We start from the raw sequence: 20,091 nt of genomic DNA, 5'->3' as shown, positions 1-20,091 counted from the left end.
GATGAGATGGGATGGGAGGAAGGTACCCCGTCCACAGGAGCCTTGATCTTATCGGACTCTTGCCAGGCCAGGGTAGAGGCTGCTCCCACAGAGCCAGTGCATTGCTGCTTACCTACTGGGTTTTTACACTGCAGGGAGAGGGAGCCGGAGGCAGAGGTCCCTGAAATGGACCAAACCTGGGTCCCTCTGCACACTGCACCCCTCTTCGTCTTTTAAAGAGGCTTATGGAGCCTGCCTCTACCCTGAGTGACTGTCTCAGGTAGGTGAGGCCTACTGTCCATCTTCACCCATGATAGATCCGTCCTGCCCTGGGCCTGGGAATCTTGGGCTTTGATGACGAGGGGGGTAGAGTTGAGAGGTGTTAGGAGCCTTGGGCTGTGTGGTCAGGAGAGGCTCAGGTTCTTAGGGCTGGACTACTGTGTCACCACTCAGTCCTATGGCTCAGGTGTTGGCCATGAGAGCCTCAACTTTGCCGTCTGTGGACTTGGCTGGCTTCTTGCTGCTCACCTAGGCACAGCTCTGAGGGGTCAGCTCTGAGGTTTCCGAGTGCATACCTGCTTTATGAGGGAGCAGCGGTGAGCTGAAGTACCACATCAACAGTCATTTGCTGATAGGAAACTGAGCAGGGCTTCAGACTAGACTTGGGCTCTGGTGTTTCAGGCAGGTCCTCAGCTCCTGTGCCACCACTTTCTTATCACTGGTAGCCAGGGCCTTTATGTCACGGGCAGAAGGTTTTTCAGAGGACTATTGGTGCTCCAGGCTGGGATGTCTAGCCAACTGGTACCAATGGTCCTACATTCCTGTCTGTGGCAATATCTATTGGGCTAGCACATGCTAACTGCCTGACCTGAGCTCTTTGGAAAGAGGGATAGTTCCAGAGCATTGCATGGCTGCCGCCAAGCTTACATATGTGTGTCTTCCACCAGTGGGTCTGGCGTTGGTCCTCAGCCAACATACTCATAGGAGAGATGGCCCAGTGAGCGGCCTTGCATGTTCTCAGGGGTAAGAAGTTATCATACCACTTCTGTAAACTGTGGTAATAGGGGGACGGAGTAGCAGCCCTGCCATGCTAGATGTGTGAGTAACTCAGCGCTGGTCAGCTCAGTACTGAAATATATAATATTACAAGCTAATGACTTAAAGCAAGACATGGATCCTCAAAGAGCCCTAGGAGATGAGGGTAGGGCAAGCAATTTCTCCTAAGATCTCTCCGTGGCCAGCAGATGGACCTGGCTTTCCTATGTCTTCATATGGCCATCCTTCTGTGTACCTGTATCATGTTCTCTTTCTATAAAGACACTAGCCAGACTGACCTAGAGCCCTCCCTCTCTAGTGACATTGTTTTACCTTATTGACCTCTTTCAAGACTTCAAATTTAGACAGCAGTGGCTAAAGGACAATCTCAGCGCATGTGGCCATGACATCATCTGCCCCACAGTTGGAGGGAGTGACATCCTAGGGGTTGTCTGTCTCTATCATGGTGACCTGTCTTTCTATGCTAATTGTATTTCTTGTTCCTTCTAATTTAAGCAAACTACAGCCCTCAGCTTATGTCAATGGGTCCCCATGGTGTCATGCTGTGATATCATATAGCACCCAGTCAAAAATTTGGATCCAGAAATCAGGCATGGTGGTGCACACCTTTAATCCTAATACTTGGGAAACAGAGGCAGGTGGATCTCTGTGAGACCAGGCCAGCCTGATCTATGTAGCAAGGTCAAGGACAACCAGGGCTACACTGAGAAACTCTGTCTCAAAAAAAAAAAAAAAAAAAAAAAGGTTGGAGTTTGTCTTGTAACAGTTTGAATGTGCCTCTCCCTGCACTAGCCACCCAGCTACCCAAGGAGAAGCTCTGTTACCCAAACCAGGGTAAATGACTGTGGGACCTATCTGTTGGGAATCTGTGCTTTTGTGGAGGTTGAGATGAGCAGGACATTCCTGTCATAGGCAGGAAAGACGTGGTTAAACTGTTTGGTTTCATGTCCAGGCTTCTGGAATAATGGGTGTTGACCAGTTCCTGTGGGGGTGGCTGTCACACAGGGCAGATGGTTCAGACCTGGCTTCTGGATTTCCTGGGGACTATTGGACTAGCCACTACAGCACATGGTGACCAAGCATTTCTTTGTGTAGGGACTAGGCTGGGTGTAAGGCCCTGGTGTGGTTTTTGCCTTTGGGGACCTTGTGCAGGAGAGGTCAACCTTAGAGTGCCAGGAAACCTGTAGAGATTCTGGAAACAAACTGGGAAGAGGGGTTCAGATGTCAGGTAACTTGGGGGTCGCTGTGCTCACTTTTGTACCTCCAAGTCTCACCAGCAGAGTAACTTGGAACCTCTGAACCCCGTGATCTTAGCCTCTGTGAAGACTCACCGATCCTTACAGGAGTTTAAGGCCAGCAAAAGCAGGCTTGGTGTTGTTTTTTTGTGCCTGTCACTATCAGCGGTATTTGCTACAGTCTCAGATGGTCATTTCTCGTGCTTCTAATGCTGGCTGGGGGTGATAGGAAGGAGGCCCTTTCTTCTGGCTTTTCCTGATGGGAGGCCACCATGACTATCACATCCAGGCACCCTGCCAAAGACACAGAGTCTCTTTCTTAATTTTGGCAGCTTCTCCAGGGGAGCTATCAGAGCTGAGAAACTAGAACTACCACATTGGGGGTTGGGGTGAGGCCTGCACTGATTCTGCCGGAGCCCATTGTGTGGTATTGGGGTTCCCCTTCCAGCTCCTGGAAGGTACTGGAATCTGTCCATCTCTTCTATTGCCTGCCTACCTCCCTAGCTGACTGAAGCTGGCCTTGTGGGCCTAGTAGAACCTACCACTCCCTCAGAAGCTCGGAGTCTAGTCCTCTGTTCTGGAACAGTCCCAGTTTCCCTTCCTGCTTCACAGAAATGCAGAGGTTTTCTGACGCTGCACATGCTTCAGAGCCCTCCACAGGCTGCTAAGGAGGCCCTGGGCTAAGGCCTGTGTGCCAGGAGTATTTTCAGTCTCTGTTTCTTTCTCTTCTGCCCAGAACGGAGACAGTTTGGGCACAGCCTTGGGCAGGGGCATACTGCAGAAATGAGGCATGGAGTCTAGTTGCTCGGGCTATCCTGGTTCTGTGTCTGAGACCCTTGTCCCCCTTACTCTTCCCCTTTTACCCCAAAGCCTATTTCCTTCCAGAAACCTATACCTCTTTTTATCTAAAAGAATGTACACACATTTCTACCTTTTTTTTTTTTTTGACTCTAACCAAGCAAGGCACAGTTCAGGCTCCGCCTCCTTCAGGCAGGCTTCTATGCTCACATAATACATGCAATTGATTTAATTCCCCTTCGTACATGACATCCTAGGCAGGTTTTTCTGGCTATCCTGCAGAGTAGCCTGCACTGGAGCTATAAGATGCTCCCTCTTACCTAGGCAATGCCTTGGGCTGCAAAGCCGATGTCTGCTTTTCTAGTGAGTCCTGGCTGCAGGGGTGAGCTCAGTGTAGTGGGACACCGTTCTGTAATCGAGCGTTCACAAGGCACATGCAGGCAGAACTCTGTAAGTTCCAGGCCAGCTACGGCTACCTAGTGAGATCCTGTCTTTAAAAGAGGGCAGGGATTAGCTGCAGGACACTCAGCTTGTGACAGTCCTGACAGAAATGCCATAGTAAACTTGGTTTGAGCTCTGCTAATCTCTCAGTGAGCTTCCTGAAGCCCCAGCTCTTTCAGGACGTGTTCCATAGGATACCCTCCTGTGAGTTTGCAGGCATCCCTTACATGGCATGCGAAGGCATCTTTACCCAATACTGAAGGAGCAGGTGAATAAGTACAAGAATTCTGGTTCTAAATATAGTTTCTGGTCCAGAAAAGCCACCCAAGAGCCACCCCACGGTCACAGTGTATTTGGGGCAGACAGGTCACAGGCCTGGATTTTGAAGGAAGTGTGAGGCTTGCTCATTGAGTAGGATTCTGTCCAAGAAGGAGAGATGGCCTCAGTTGCCCCTAGGCTTGAGAGTGTCCTCTGAGGACCACAAAGCTCTCTGCATGGATGTTGGCTTTAGGTTTCAGGTATGGGGAAGGTTCCTCTGGTTCCTCCTCTGAATCTTGAGTTTGTTTTGTCTTTTCTTTTTTTCTTTTCTGTTCTTTTCTTTATCTTTTTTTTTTTAAGTTTTTTTGAGTCAAGGTTTCTCTGTGTAGCCTTGGGTGCCCTGGAACTCTGGCCTTGAACTTAGGGATGGCCTGTCTCTGCCTCATGAGTGCTGCGATAAAGGGCACGTGCCATTAGCACCCAGCTTGTTTATTTTCTCGAGGTCAAACTGCAGCTTCTGCTTTTCTTTGTGTTCCTTGGTGTTGATAAGGACGAGGATCCCTTCCCTAGTAAGCAAACCCTTCCAGTTGAGTGGAGCCAGTCTAGAGCAGTTGGGCAGGGAGTGTACTCATCCAGGAGGGGCTGGGTGATGTGGGGCAGGAAGAGCCATCAGGGGCAAGCATGGCTTACTTTGTCAGAATGGCTTCTGCATAAACCCTAGAATAACGAGATATGGACCTGAGCTCAGAGATCCCCACATAAGCAAATGTGGGTGTACACCTGTCTGAACACCACTCCCCCAAATGGATTCCCCACTTTGTGAGGCACTGCATTTCTTTATAAGGTAGTTGGAAGTCAAGTGACCAAAAGAAAGGTCACGACGTTGGCCAGGAGCCTGGAAATAAGCCTCCTTCAGAGCAGGCCTACTTCTCCAGCCAGGGCAGGTGTTGCTATGCAGACTTGGAAAGAAACTGGCCCTCTCTGGCCAGGAGAGGCCTCCCTCAAGAGTGTCAGCCCAGTGGCATTTCTGCCACTGCCTCCAGGCCAAGACGACAGTACCAGTACGTCCCTAGCTGACTGGCTCTCTTAAGCAGGTGGAGGCTGTGGCCGTGCCTAGGTGCCCTGGCTGGCACTTCACCACCCACACTGCCTGGCTAACTCCCTCTTACATTCCTCCTGTATGAGCTCAACTACACTGAGGAAGTGAAACCTCACAGCTGCCCTCTGCGTCACAGGAGGCATGGCAGGTGCCTCAGCGGTCAGTCTCACTTGGCCTTGAGTGGTTTCTGGTATATTCTCCTGTCATTCAGGATGTTGATGAAGCTCAGAGGACTGATCTGAGCTAAGCTTACTCTTCCTCCCAGGATCCCCAGGGCTAATCCTAGAGCCAAACTTGCAGGTCTGCTCCTAGACTCAGTTTCTTCAGCATTTTGCCATGTAACACCCGTCTGGTTCCTGGGTACTCTTTGGATTACACAGTTCAGATCGGTTCCCCAACCCCAATATACATCCACCTCAATTTCCTGTCCCCTGTGTCTGCCTTTCTTGTCTCTCCAGTCAGGTCCCAACTGTCCTCAGACACTGCCTGGTATACAGACACAGGAATTGGGTCCTGGAGAGAGGGCCTCCTTCCTTCCCGTCATAATCAGAGGGTTGAACAGCTGGGAGGCTCCTCTCAACTTCCTCTTTGACCCCTGACTACAATCTTTACAGCCTGGGGCCTTTTTAATGTATCCCGCTAGGCTCTCCTCAGACCCTCCCAGCTTCCTATCCTGTCTAAGGGACATTCCTACACTCACTTCCTCTCCTGTTTGCTCCTGGAGCCCCTTCAGGGTAGCTTGGTTGGCCGGGGGCATTTACACTGCTCTGGCCTGCCTATCTCCTTTTCTAGTCACGACAACTGGTCCTCCCTGCCCTCCCGTCTCCAACTCTGTTGGAGCCCTTCTGCTTTCCCTCCCTAGTTGCTGGCTGTGGGATGGGACCTGTAGATTGGTTGGTTGCTGAGTGGTCATGGTGTGGACTCTGGGCTAGCCTGAAGAGGTAGCCAGGAAGGCAGAGCCACCGGCCCTGTAGATTTGGATGAGAAGTGTTGGTGTATGAGGTTCTTGTGTGCTGGGAGCCCTCGTGGAGTGATGGGTCAGCAAGTCAGGCCCATGTGTGAAAGGAATAAGTGGGTGGCAGCTTAGAACTGGAGTCTTTATTCCTCTAAGAATGAGGGAGGGTCTTCATGCCTCGTGGTGAAGGTACCCTGCCACACCTAAGGGCAGGCCAACACAGAATGTAACCCACAGAACGGTGGGTTTTCCAGAGCCAAGCACAGTTGTGGGCACTGGCCCTGGTGTCCTTAAATGTCCTTCTTGTCTGTCATGCTGGTCCTTTGCTGAGGTCACTGGTTGGACTGAGTTGGTGTAAAGCCTGGTGGCTTCCATTCCTGTTATCCTCAAAAAGAGTCAGGCTTCTGGTATGGCACTGTCCCCAGTGGCTTAGGATGTGGTCTGGTCAGGTTTTCTTTTCAAAGTTCCTCCTGGGGTCTCCTCTGACTGCCGTAGGCTGTTGACAGTCTGTGGGTATTCTGCTGGTAGGATTCTCATTTGGCTGCTATTTGTGTGTGCCTGTTTTTATGCCATGTAATTAAAACATTTATTTGGCCTTCACAGTGAAAATCTAATTTCTTGAGTCTAAGAACTGCCGATATTGGCACAGGGACTGCAGTCCGTCGAGTAAACAGATCCAGAGCCTGTTGGATTGTTCATAGCATGGTATTTGTAAATCAGGCTGTGCACTGCTGTAATCAGAGCTGATGGTGGTAATTGGCGTGTTGAGTTAGGGTGGTGGTGTGGGGGGCGTCGCTGAGCGTTTGTGTGTGGCCGACGGGTGGCCTCCCACGGCTGACTCAGCCCCGCCAGCCTGGTGCCTCAGAAGCCAAGCCTATGAGTGCTGCCTGTGCCATGAGGCCCTGCGAGGACCCCGTGTTGCTCTGCAGACAGCCTTCTATAGCAGGCCCCTGTCTATGCCGGGGTGCAGTGTCCACAGCAGGCGGAGCTGGGGCTTCGACCTCGGGAGATGGGCAGTGTTCCCGATTCCATCCAGGCTGAGCCCTCCCAGCTATGGTGGATGGTGGTGAGGTGACGAGGCTTTCTCTGTTCTTTTCCAGACCATCATGGAGCAGTTCAACCCCAGCCTCCGCAACTTCATCGCCATGGGGAAGAACTATGAGAAAGCGCTGGCAGGTATAGCTGGCCCCGGGCTCACAGATGAACTTCCTTCCAGCCTCTTACTGCCTGGGGAGAAGCTACTAGACTCATCTGGATGAGATGAGTAGAGGGTGTGTGCACCCCGGTGCTCAGAGTGTGACCCTGCATGTACTGTGACCGCAGGCCCTTACCATGCAGGCTGGTCTCAGTGCAGGCTGCTTCAGTCCCAACAAGCCGGCTATGTAGAGGCTATAGTGTTGACATGTCTATTATTTGGAATTTCCTGCAAAGTAAAGGATTGGGGTTGGTGCTGGTGAGAACAGAGGACTTTGCCACAGCATTACCAAGTGGTCTCTAGTACCACAGTCCTCTCAGGTACCCTAATCTGTTCTGTTGATGGCTGCTCCAAGCAGACCTACCTGACCCTGTAGTAGAGCCATGGCAACAATCTCCTGAATAATCAATCCCAGAGGTCACTGCGGTGAGGTGTGGGAGGAGAATATCCCGTGGGCCTGGTCTATTGGAACTCCCAGCAGTGAGCCAGAGCCCTGAGGGCTGGCCTCCTGATTGTGTGAGACGGGAGAGGATGTTGGGAGGGCTCCCCTTTGCTTTTCCAGGGTCACTGCCCTACCCTTCTCTGCAGCACTGGACTCAGTAACATAGTGCTCAGAGACCTGTGGGATCCCAGAGATCATGAGTTCAGATTCTGTCCCCTTTTGTGGAGGAAGTCAACTTAGAGGGTCTTCATGCCATCCAATCCCCAGGCTATGAGTTCTCAGGTTGCTTAAAGAAGTGGCCACAAGGGCTGGGGAAGTAGCTCAGTCTACTGGTAAGGTGTTTACTACAGGAACATGATTTCCTAGCTTTCAAGCAAGTTCCAGATACAGCCACATATACCTGTAACCACAGCAAGGTGGGCATAGCAAAGGAGGGACTTGCCAGATGGCCAGCCTGGCTGAAAAACCTAGCAAGCTCCTGGTTCAGTGTGAGACCTTATCTCAAGGGACTAAGACAAATAGTGGCAGAACAGGACACCTGACATTTTCCTCTCTTCCTCATGTACACAGCAATGCACACTCCCCCATACACAGAGGGACACACAAGCACAAAAGAGGCCATGTGCGGCTGAGGAGATGGCTCAGTCACATGCTTGCCACTCTAGCATGAGGACCTGGGTTCTAATCCCCAGCACCCATGTAAAAGCTGAGTGCAGCAGTGAGCAACTCTAACCCTGCTAGTGCAGAAGGGGCTCCGCCAGGGGAGGGGCATCTGTTCCTCGCCTGCTTGGTCATTTCTTTTGCTCATGGGGTGTTTTTGAGATGATCTTGCTGTTTAGCTCAGATTGGCCTCATACTCTCTGCTATCCTCCTGCCTCAGCCTCTCAAAGCATTGAGATTACTAACATTTGCAACCACAACCAGCTCTTGGTCCCTTGCTCTGATGACTGGCTTGCCCTCAACTTCCTTTGTGTGGTACAAGGAGCTGACTTTTCTGTGTGGTCGTAGCCTCCTGGAAGAAGCCTCTGGAAGCAGAAGTGGAATGCGGTGACCAACAATGAGGCTTCTGTCCTGTCCCCTAAGGCACCCTGCTATCCCCAGGCACAGCCCATGATGCTCCAGTTCTCCCAGCAAAAGAGCTTTCTGGGTCCTCGAATGAAACCAGCTGTTTCTGGTCTGATTCTCAGGTGGGCTGTGTCTGGTGAAATTGAATGGCTTGGATGACTCTAACTATGAAAAGTAGGAAAGAGGCTGACACATTCCACATCAGTGATGTTCCCGTCCAACACCATTCTCTGTGGGTGTTTGGTGACCTAACCCTGAGGAGCCTCTGCCCTGGTTTGGCTCTCCTCTATCACTAGACTTCTGTGTCCCAGTGTCCTGCATCGGAGGTGTGGCCTCACCTTCCCTGTGTGTATAATGGGGGCGAGTAGCAGTCTCCTCCTCTTTGATGTTCCCCGCCAGTCCTCGATGCTCAGGCACGGATTTCCTTCCAGACCCTTCCGGCTCTCCCTTGTATTCTCACATGGCTGTCCAGGCTGTGGGTGGGCAGGCTGGATGGTTGTTTCCTCTTCCTGTTTTCTCTGATTGTCTGGGCTAGGCTTAGTTTCACAGGCTACCCACACCACCTCAGCCCCTCAGCCTACAAGTGCCCAACTTCAGTTCCTGTGGTGTTTTGCTTCCCTTTGTTTTAAGAAGCCCACCCTCCTAGGCAGCAGAAACTCCTCAATCCCCCAGGGACATGGTCTCTTACCACAGAACAAATTGTGTGCACTTAATTGAAAACCATATAAACTTTGATAGAGTGCCCAGTTACAAGCCTCTGACAGAGTTCTGTAGAAAACAAATTAGAGCTTGTAGTGGCACCACTGGCGGCTGCTTCCCATGGCCCTGCTCTCCAGACCTAGCTGCCTCTTCTGTCCTCTCTGCTTGGCATAGTCTGAAGGGATAGGTAGGTGGGGCCTTCCTCAGATGAAGGGGTGTGTCGGGTACTCCAAGGACCTGGTGGCTGTATGCTCGTTCTGTCAGGAGCAGCCACTGGACTGGTGGGAGGAAGAGGCAGGTGCTGAGCCTTCCACTCCCAGCTCACCGGTGCCTCTGATCCCCAAAAGCCCTTCTGGCTACTGCAATGCATTGTAAAGCCTGTAGCCTGCAATGACAATGGCACCTGCTCCTGGTGGGGGCCGATTCTGAGACTGAAGACACTGACTCTTTTGACTGGAATCTTTGGATAAAGCAGTGGCCTCCTGCCTTTCAGATCTGCCTTGATCTTGCCCAGGGTCTGTAGGCGCTTTGTTTGGTGTAGTACACTTAAAGCTGCACTCCCTCCCCCTCGTTAACCAGCACATGACAGGGCGCCACGCTCTGCAGTTTGACTTGAATAGCTCTGGACCTGCACAGTACACTGTGTTCTCACAAATGCAAGGAACCCTCGTGATGGCAGTGGAATAAGAGTGTCAACAAGAAACAGTGCTGTCCACAGAGGCGGTGACGCTGCAGCACTCCTCCAGCTTGTCCAGGCTTAGGTGGGGGGGGGGGCGGCAGCAGAGCTTTTCTGAGTTCCGTGCAGTTAGTAACTACTCTCTCCTCTCCCCTCAGGTGTCACCTTCGCTGCCAAAGGCTATTTCGATGCTCTGGTAAAGATGGGGGAGCTGGCCAGCGAGAGCCAGGGCTCTAAGGAACTTGGTAAGACCCTTGGCTGGGAAGAGGACCTAGAGGGCCCCCAGAGTTGTTGGATATACCCATGCAGGTCTGGAGGGCTGGGTGTTGGGATGAAGACCAGGTTTTATCTGTTAAATAAGAAAAATAGTTTTTAAATGGTAGAGCTGGTGAGGGGCACTCTGTATTGAAAGTAGGAAATACCATGCAACCTTAGGGTGTTGCTTGGAGCTCATCCTGGTGGGCTGTCTCCCTTGAAGAGCATGGCTGGGCACAAACAGACACAGGCAAAGCCACATTTAAGGACACTGGGACCAACACTTAAGTGGCAGACATAAGGGGACTGTGTGGAAAAGTTGTACTAAAGTGATCACTAACATACTGGCATGAAAGCAAGTGAAATTGGAACCCCTGGAGGGCACACCCACACACACGAACTTTATAACACAGGAGACTTAGGAGGTGCTGGAACGTAGACTTCCCAAGTGGTCTTTATTCTTATGCTGCCTGCGTTTTACATGGGTTCCTGTGAGGTGATGTCGCAAGCTGGGCTTTAGCGGAACCCATGTTTTCTCGGGTTTCCTGAGCCAAGATGTAGGTGCTGATGTGATTGAGGCCTCTCCCTCACAGGGAGGCTGGGCTATGAGGTAGGCGGCCGTGTGCAGCCCTTTGTTTATCTGTAGCTCTCAGCCTGTCCTTGGACACGGAGAGTAAATTGACCTAGAACCACTTGGTTTCTTCTAGCCATGGGCACAGAGGACAAGCTTCTGCATCTGGCCTTATCCATAGAGGCCTCCCTCTGGGGACCATTCCAGGATGTGGTTCTTTTCCTGGCAGCAAGGATACCTGGTAGATGTGCTCAGAAGGAAGCAGACAGAGACGTCCTAAGAGATCCAGGCAGTGAGGTTTGGAACTAGTATCTCCCTTGAACTAACAAGAAGCCTGGATTATATTGTTAGGGCATGGGAACTGAATTTCCCCCCCAAGACAGGGTTCTCTGGGTAGCCCTGGCTATTTTGGAACTAGCTCTGTACACCAGGCTGGCCTCGAACTCACAGAGATCCACTTGCTGGTGCCTCCCCATTGCTGGCAAGTGTCACCACCCCTGGTTAGAACCGAATTTCTTTATGCATATGCTAATTCCATCTCTCAAACTTGTCTCCTCTGTGCCATGGCTTACAGGCAGACACCAAGTCTTTTTCTTTCACTAATAGATTTGTTGGTGTGGTTCACAGGGTATGTTTCACCACTGAAAGTGAACGATTCACTGGGCTGGGCTTGGTGTATTGTGTGTTCCCATTCCCTGTATCTAGTTCCAACTTTCCTTTTTAGTGTTGCGGTTACAGGCAGGTGTCCCCACCCTGGCCTGTTCATCTGCCCGTGGACACTGGAGTGGCTTCTGCTCTGATTGCTGTGAATAGTACTGCATTGCGCAGGAGTGTGAAGTACTGGTGTGGGCTTACATTTCATTTCTCTTGGGCAAATACCTGGGAGTGGAGTTGTTAGAGCGAACGGTTGGAGTCTGTATTAGAGCAGCACTGCTTCGCTTTAAAAATAAGTCAGCCCTGTTACCCACCCCCTCCCTGCCCACGTCTCCCGCTCAGTCAGCTGCTCCATTCCATGTGCTGTTTGCTTCCAAGTGTCTGAAAGGCAGGTTCATGCTGTCTCTTCTTAACTTTATGCTAAGGAATTCTTAGGATGGAGTTTGCTTTCTGATGCTCTCCTCTTACCTTACCCAATACAACTATTAAAATCTTTGCTAAAATCAATACACAGCTTTGATAGTTTTGTTTTATGATAGTAATAAAGGTCCTCTTCCCAGCTGAGATCCATAATCCTTTGAGACTGCTTGATTTTGCTGCCTTACTGGGGAATGGAGCATCAGCTGCAGATATTAGAGCATGTGTGGAGAGTTTCCTGTGTGCGTGATGGGAACCTGTCCATTCCTTCTATAGTCGGCTCTCCCCCCATATCTGCCCCACCTCCAGGTAACCACTCATCAGCGCTCTGTGTGATCGCAGGACTGTGTAAATGCAGTGCTGCACTGGGGCTACGTGGGCTCCCTTGCCTGTTTGTTCCCTCTTCATACTCTCAGGTCATGTTACACTGTCTGCCGTGTGGCACAGTCAGTATACCCTCACCTGTGAGGGCCATCTGCGCTGCTCCTAGTTGGAGTTATCTCCAAGTTTCTTCTTTCTCCAAGAAATGTATTTCTTTAATTAATAATGTTCAACATCTTTTCATGTGCTTAGCTGCCACTTTTCTTTAGTAAAATGTAAACCAAGGAGCCAGGCGCAGTGGCACGCACCTTTAATCCCAGCACTTGGGAGGCAGAAGCAGGCAGATCTCTGAGAGTTTGAGGCCAGCCTGGACTACAGAGTGAGTTTCAGTACAGCCAGGGCTACACAGAGTAAATCCTGTCTTGAAGAAAAACAAAAATAAATAATTATTTTTTTAGCCGGGCGGTGGTGGCGCACGCCTTTAATCCCAGCACTTGGGAGGCAGAGGCAGGCGGATTTCTGAGTTTGAGACCAGCCTGGTCTACAGAGTGAGTTCCAGGACAGCCAGAGCTACACAGAGAAACCCTGTCTCGAAAAACCAAAAATAAATAAATAAATAAAATATTTTTTAAAAAAGAGTATTATACTTACTTATTTGGATTGAGCAAGTGTGACTACTTTGAGGAGGTAATGTCTTCTATCATGTGTGTCGCCAGGAGCGAGCTAACAATTTGTTAAGCTTAGTGACGTGGGTCTTGCTGAGTTACCTGGCTAGTCTGGCCTTTCATTTTGTGATTTTTTTTTTCCCTGATGCTATGGATCAGACTCAGAGTCTCCTGCATCTTGTCTTTTCTCTATCTGTTTCACTATGTAAGGATGTACTGTGTATGTATGTCTGTTTTACTATATAAGGATGTACTGTGTATGTCTTACTATGTGCCCTGTACTACCTGGACCTCTCAAGAGCTGGCATTTCAGGGATCCACTAACAAGCTTGGCCTAGTGATGTTTTTAGGATGAAGAACAATATAATTTTAATTTTGAATTTAATCATTGACTTTAGTTTGGTAGCTTATTGATTTTTATTATGATTCTGGTCATGATTCTAATTATAACAACCTTTCTCTGGAATACATTATAGCCCTTTTAATTTTCGTTTGATGTTAATTGATTTGCTCCCAAACCACTGACTGCTCTTGGAATCGTTTTTGTTCATTCTCTGGGTTCATCTGACCATTTGTTTCTTCTTCCTCCCTCTTAGAACTCATCATCCCTCTAGTCTCCTGGTCACCTGGCTTCCTCCCAGGTGGAGCCCCTGGTCTCTGGGCAGCATGTCTGTTTTGTTCCTATGTTACTCTCTTGGGGAAATCTTGTTTCTCCTTTAAGGTTTCAAGCAGAGGAATAGGAAGTGGTTTTGATATTTTCCTGTCTCAGGCTGGCTTGGCTGGTGAATTCATGAAGGATCTTTGCTTTGTTGTTGTGTTTGAAGCATCGTCTGTCACCTTTAACACAGAGTGGTACTGCTGAGGTCAGTGCCATATTCATTTTATTCTGTGTTCTTGATCTTCACTCCTTGTAAGCTATTAAAATCATTCTGGGTTCTCTCAAGTTACCTGACTGCATTTAGGGATGAGGCTGGGGATGTCGACAGCCTCAGTGATGGGGGTGGTCTATGATCTGCATGGTCAGACATCCTAGGTGAAGAGGATGAGGGAGCTACTTGGCAGGGTGAAGGAGAGGAGCAGGGGATGTGTGTGTGCAGAAATGTTCATAATCCAGAGCACGGTGGTGAGCCTAAGAGAGAACCAGCCGGAGCTTTGGATAACCAGGGCCTTGGACTAACCCTTACGCCACAAGTGTCCGCTACAGGAAGACTGATATGTGCAACCTTCTGTTCTTCTGTCCTGGTTCCATCTGTCTCATCGCCAGAAGCGGGAACATTCATTTTCACTGCTGTAGAATATTCCATAAACACATAATTAGCCATCTGTTCTCTGGTCTTCTCTTGGTTATACTTGAATTATTCCCAGTGGGTTTTGCTGTTGTGAGCGAGCTGGTTCATAGGAGATGTGAGACCAAGCCCCTTTAGAAGATAAATGTTCCACTGTGAAACAGGGCTTGCTTGCTTCCTAGTACCCAGAGTGGCAGCTCTTCCTGATTGTGTCTCTCACATATTTGTGGACTGTGCTATCACGTGTATACATGTTGTGCCATCACACGTTGTGTCTGGTAAGCCAGACCACATCATCAGGAGACGGCCTTCTCTGTACCAATAGCCTTATTTGTAGTCTATTTTTAATACTATTTAGTTTTCTCCTCCTCCTGTCTGTAACTTTGCTCATTTCTGACCACTTGGTCAGCATGTCCAAGATAAGCTGGTCTAGATTTGTTAGGTTACCACCGAGGAACCTCTGAGCCCTGAGGGAATGTAGCCCCTCCCAAGGTGAGAAAACCCTCAGGTCTGCCCCACGAAGGAGACCCTATCTAGATCACCCTCTACTGCTTTCTTTCAGGGGGGGGTTCTTTCTTTTTGAGACAAGGGTATGCGGTATTGTCTAGTCTGATCTTGGACTCCTGGTCACAAGAGCTCCGTCCACCGTGTTCAACCTGTGAAGTAGTTAGAGTCTAGGCATGCAGCATCACACCTGTTGAAATGGTCAGATCTTGACATCCAGCAGAGTAGGGCCTATAAGCCCACCTTTTTACTATGGGCTTCTTTCCTGGCCTTTCTGGTTTAGAGCCCTGGCAGACCCAACCTGGCTAATTTCTTCCTCCCTTCTTTTTCTGTCCTACTCCTGTCCCTTTGCTTCCCCCCACCCTGCCCCCCAGTGCTTTTCCACATAGGGTGATGCCATTGTGTAGGACCCTGTGCTTCGTTCTCGTGAGTCACAATGGTGACAAGCAGCAGCCACCAGCACCCCATCCCAGTCTCTGCAGAGAGAACCTCCCTGGTGCTGGACAGTGAATGCCCAGGGAGTCACCTTTGCTTCAAATGATCCACTAGAGCCACATCTTTGTTCCTTTTCTTTCTTTTGGAGTACGTGAATGTTCTGGGCAATGCCAGCCTTTGATCTTCAGTCTTTCTGTACTACAGACTCTGGCCTCACAGCCAGGGAAGGGCCTCGAGCCCGCAGCCTCACGCAGGAACCGTCCTCTCATCTCCACCTGAAATGTTTTTTTTTTTTTTCCCCTACCGTGAGAAAGTCTGCAGCCTGTCAGAGCTTTACTTTGATATAGCAGGTTGCTTAGTCAGGGACAGAGGGCAGCTCTGAGCTCTGCATCTTCACACAGCCCGTCTGATGACTTAGCCAGTAGCCACCCACTTGTTTGTCTGTGGTTGCCTCCAATCTCTGGATCCCCTGTCTCTGTCTCTGTCAGAGTATTCCCTAGTGCCAGAAACAACTGGCAGCAGCTGTAACTGGGCAGGAAAGCCCTGTGCACAGAGATCACTTTGATCTCTGTGTGTTTGGGTGCCGCTTCTGCTTTCCTGGGATATTTTTACTGGGGCTGACTAGAACAATGTGGGTATCCTGCCAGGCATGAGCTCCAGGCCATTCATGAAACTGGAGACATGCACTGTTCCCGTGGTCAAGGGGCCCTGAATGGTGGCCTGATGCTGAGCAGGTGGAACTTAGAGATGGAAGCTCTGCTGTGTGTATTCATTGAAGCCCACAGAGGCTCTTACTCTATCGCCTTTGACTGAAATCTGGGATTTGCGGAGATGTGAGCAACTGTCTCTCTGCTCCATAACTGCTAGCTGGCAGCTGTGGGGCTGGTGTGGAAGACACAGAGTAGGGCATAAGCCACAGCATGCCTTGTTGCTGGGCTTTAGGGTGCCCACCACGGATGTAGCACTCACACTTGTAAGTGGAAGGCACCTTTCCAGTCTGTCTGAACAGCAGCTGTGTGTCCATCATGTACTCCCTCAGCAGGATGTACACCAACCTGTTGGACAACCACCTGCAGCTCTTCAGTCCAAGATGGAAGGAGCATAGAACTGGGCTAAATCTGAGACAGAGAGGGGGAGACCAGAGTTCGGATGTTGACGGTCGGGTGTGCACACCTGAGCAGGTGGGCAGGTGCTCAGGTGTTCTATACCTGACTCAGCAAGAGTCAGTTAACTGCCCATGGCCTGTCTGTCCTTGGTCATCTTGTGGACTTGGGAAGGTGTGAGGTCTGAAGTTAAACAGCCACTGCAGTGAGCAAGGAGTACCCTGACTGAGAAGGACTCTCACTCCCTTCATGTGGTCAGGATCCATTGATGCAGTCCGTGTCCCAAGGCCTCAACATGGATGTGTTTTGTGTTTGCATAAGTCTGTGGTCAGGGCTGTCCACTGAACTGACTGTTCTTTTCAACTCGTGCCTGTCTCTGGAGGCTTCTTCAATACTCTTCCCTTTAAAGGGCCGCTTTGTACCTGCCAGGGCCTGCAGTGCACTTGTTTGTGATCACAGGGACTTGTGTGTACTTGCCGAGAGGCCCAGGCCTCAGCTGGGGCTCTTCTGTCTGCTAAGCCTCACAAGGCTCCAAGGGGGATGAGCAGATGCTCTGTGCTGGTCACAGCCTGCAAGCAGGGATGCTCGCAGACGGGCAACTGCAGCCCTGCCTCAAAGTCAGCCTGGCTTCAGTCTCTGAGTCTCCAAGCAAGGTGTGACCCGGTCTCGTCCTACCTAAAATGAGGAGTTTCTCAGGTGGTCTAAGACTAACCTGGAGCTACAGCATCAGTTGCTCTCCATCCAGTGTCAGGTTCACTCAGGCAGTCATACCGGGTGGCCCCAGGCATCCAGGTCTCTAAGACATAGGGGGCTGTAGACTTTTAACCCCGAAAGGCTTTCAAGCTGCCCCCAGTGGCACCTGTTGGCCTAGGTAGTTTTGAAGGTGCTGGCTAGTTGGGCTCTGATATTTTTTATGAGGCTGTGAGACGGTCTAGCCATGTCCTTCTCCTCTTAGGTCAGGCAGAGCCCATCCACACCTGATCAAGGAGTCTGAGTATGTCCACCTTTCATTTCAGAGAAGCGGCTGTGACCCCCAGCCTCTCTTTTGGGAACATGACAGCAACTGTTTGGATGTGTCTCCAGTTGTCAGACCCTAACAGTGCAGGATCCGTCTTGGAGTCTCCTAAATGCTAGGCACCGTTTGAAGGTCTTAATGAAACCCACTCACAGGGAGCTGTGTCCGTTGTACATCTCCAAGGAGCCTGACTGGGCTAGCTGCTTGCTCGGGATAGGGACAATAAAGGAATAGAGGGCCTGGCGATGCCGGGCATGGGTGGGGCTCCCCTTCTGAGCTAAAGCCAAGATCCCCTAGTTCTCCTTCCCATCTCCACAGTAAAAGTGAGCTAGGGTCCCACACTTTACTCTAAAGTACACTGTAGAAGTCGCTGGCAGTTGCCAGGCTAGACTCAGCTGAGGCTCTAGGGCTGCCAGCCGGGTGGGCTCAGGTGGCTGTGTCTCTTCTGTGGCAGCCCTGGCCACCTGCTGAGAGCTCCGTGGGGCCTCACGGAAGCTCTGACTGGAGAGATTAATAGCAGTCTGAATTGGATTTGCTGAAACCCCGGGCAGCAGCCGACTGACAGCCAGAGAAGACGCAGCAGGTGTCCGTGTTCTTCAGCTCCAGGTCCGCTCTGTGGTGGGAATGTCAATAAGGATAACAGAGACAGGGCTGGTGACCGCAGGGTCTCCTTTCAACCAGTGGTTCCCAGCTGTTTCTTGGCAGTAAAGGAGCAACACTATCACCTGGCTGGAGTACTTAGGCTTAGAGCTCAGCCTGCGGCCTGTGGGGACAGTGGGCCACCTCTGCTGGCTCTGCCTGAGTACCGGGCTTGCAGCAGATGGGGGTGTTCATCGTCTCTTTCAAACCATGCTCCCTTTCAGTGTCCTGAAGGCCCACAGGGATACCACTGAGCATAAAATCCAAGTCGTAAGATCTGGACCTCCCTGGAGCTAGCTCTGGCAGCCCCCAGGAGCCTCACAGGTCTGTGGTCGGTTATGTGCCCCAAAGGCCAAGCCTATTCACCACATCCTCTGTCCCTATGTTGCAGCACCAGCTGCTCAGATTTCAGTCAGCAGTTGGCATGGGGCACTCCAGGTGTGGCCAGCAGCTTCTGTGGGCAGGTCTCTTTCCTTCCCTGGGCCTCCCCAAGGCAATAGTCGTCAGGAGTGTGGGCACACACACCAGGCATCTGCATACAGACCACAGCAGCTGAGAAAATGGGGACCCAGGCTTCCCAACAGACCTTTGCAGTGAGGAGAGATGGGCTACTGGATGCAGCCAGAAACATGGACAGGTAGGTATAGAGAGAGCCAAGGGTCTTCCAGTAGCCCTAGGGGAAAACTGTACAGGGCTCTTAGACAGTAGCAAGACTGGTCAAGAGTCCAGTGTGAGATGAAAGAAATCTATGTAGCCTGGTCCCCTAAAGATCAGTTGCCACAGGGGGTTAGATCATGCGCATTTTGTCATGTATACAAGAGGAAAGTGAGGTGGCCTCAAACCAGGGACCCCTGAAATCACTTGATTCTGAGACTTAAAGTACTCTCAAAAACAAAATCAAAGAAACAAACACAAACCAGTCCTAAAGGGGAAGGAGGAGGCAGGTGTGGCTCATACCGTGATCCCAGTACTGGGAAAGCCCAAACAGTATGATTGTCTAGCCCAAGGCCACATGGGATTCTGTATCAAAAAACTAAAAGAGGGCTGGAGAGATGGCTAAGCAGATAACCTGGGATCAGCTTCTAGCATCCGTATCAGCTCACAACCAGCAGCGGGCTGCATGTGGCACACACATAGACATGCAGACGAAACACTCACGTATAGATAAAATAAATCTAAAAATGAATTTTAACTAACAGTAACAGGTCCTTATTTTTTAATAACTGAAATCTTTTAATAACTCTGTGGGTTTGTGTTGCATTGTCCTTGGAATAAGTTATACGTTGGAAGCACTGCATCCCTGACCTGGAGTCTCACGAAAGTAGTATATCACTGGAGAATGGGCTCAGCCATGTCCTGGACAGACTACAAGCTGAAGTGAGTATGTCATAGACAGTCCCACATCCACACAATGTCTAGGAATGCTAGACGCGTCTCTGAAGTGTCAGAGGACAGTGAATGCTGGAGAGATGAAAGGCAAAGTAGAGCCCAGTCATCAGACAGGCGCTGGTCCGTGGGACAGCAGCCCTCAGGAAGGTTCTGAGCTGCCCGTTGACCTTTCACCCCCAGTCTGTCTGCTGGAACTTTTGTCACATCCCCAGGGTAGCTGGATCCCAGGATGGACTCAGGCGGTGTCTTCCACCTCTATAGTACTTCTTTCTACTCAGGACACAAACGCTATGAGATCTTTGTGCTGCTGAGAATGTGAAGTGCTGGTGGCCTGGGTGCCTGTCCCTGTTGGACTTCCTACCCTGTGAAGGAACTTCCTCATGCCATCCCAAGCCTGGCCAGTGCCCAGTGTAGTCCTGGATACCACTGAGTCCGTCCTTGTTCCCCAGCACTGGGGTGCTTGCTCAGGATTCGGAGATGATGCCGTACAAGGCTGACAAAGCAACATTGCTAACCAGTCTTTAAGGTCCACTTGTTCCCATGGATCAGCTGGTTTTAAGGGGTAAATTTCCCCAGAAAGAATATAGTGGACCCTATCTGTACACTGTGGGCAGGAGTGTGTCCTCTCAGACAAAGGTTTGCTTTACCACAGAAGCTCATTCTCCATGAGTGGGAGTGGAGACATGGCCACGTCCTTCTCTGGTCAGACCTGAATCTCCTTACAGACATCAGGTAGAAGAGAAGTCAGACAGGACTGAGGACCAGCAGGTCTCACCGAGATGATCTCTAGTGGACAAGGGCAGGGAGGGGCCCTAAGAGCCTGTTCCGAGTACTGCTGGAGCTGTGCTAAGGTTCTGACTGCTCGCCTATGTGGGGAAGACATTAGGTCTTGTTCCAACATCTCTGTCTCTTTGCCACCGTGGGACCCGTGCAGCAGCT

General features: G+C 50.6%; 1 protein-coding gene across 6 annotated transcripts in view; it reads left to right on the top strand.

The window, feature by feature from the left end:
• The window catches only part of Baiap2 (BAI1 associated protein 2), a 65,523-nt gene that overhangs the window by 7,437 nt on the left and 37,995 nt on the right, over positions 1–20,091 (top strand). For 5 of the 6 annotated variants that reach the window (XM_028787859.1, XM_028787861.1, XM_028787862.1 and 2 more), the window contains exons 2-3: positions 6,922–6,997; positions 10,057–10,143. In XM_028787859.1, coding sequence (XP_028643692.1) covers positions 6,922–6,997; positions 10,057–10,143 — 163 coding nt within the window. Of the gene's footprint in view, positions 1–6,921; positions 6,998–10,056; positions 10,144–19,064; positions 19,141–20,091 lie in introns of those variants that run through there. The other variant, XM_028787864.1, reaches the window with a different exon arrangement.

Source organism: Grammomys surdaster, unplaced genomic scaffold, assembly GCF_004785775.1.
Source record: "Grammomys surdaster isolate TR1022 unplaced genomic scaffold, NIH_TR_1.0 125688, whole genome shotgun sequence".
NCBI classification, from domain to species: Eukaryota; Metazoa; Chordata; class Mammalia; order Rodentia; family Muridae; genus Grammomys; species Grammomys surdaster.
Note: the sequence above shows the minus strand (reverse complement) of the source record. Positions and strands in the feature narration are given on the sequence as shown.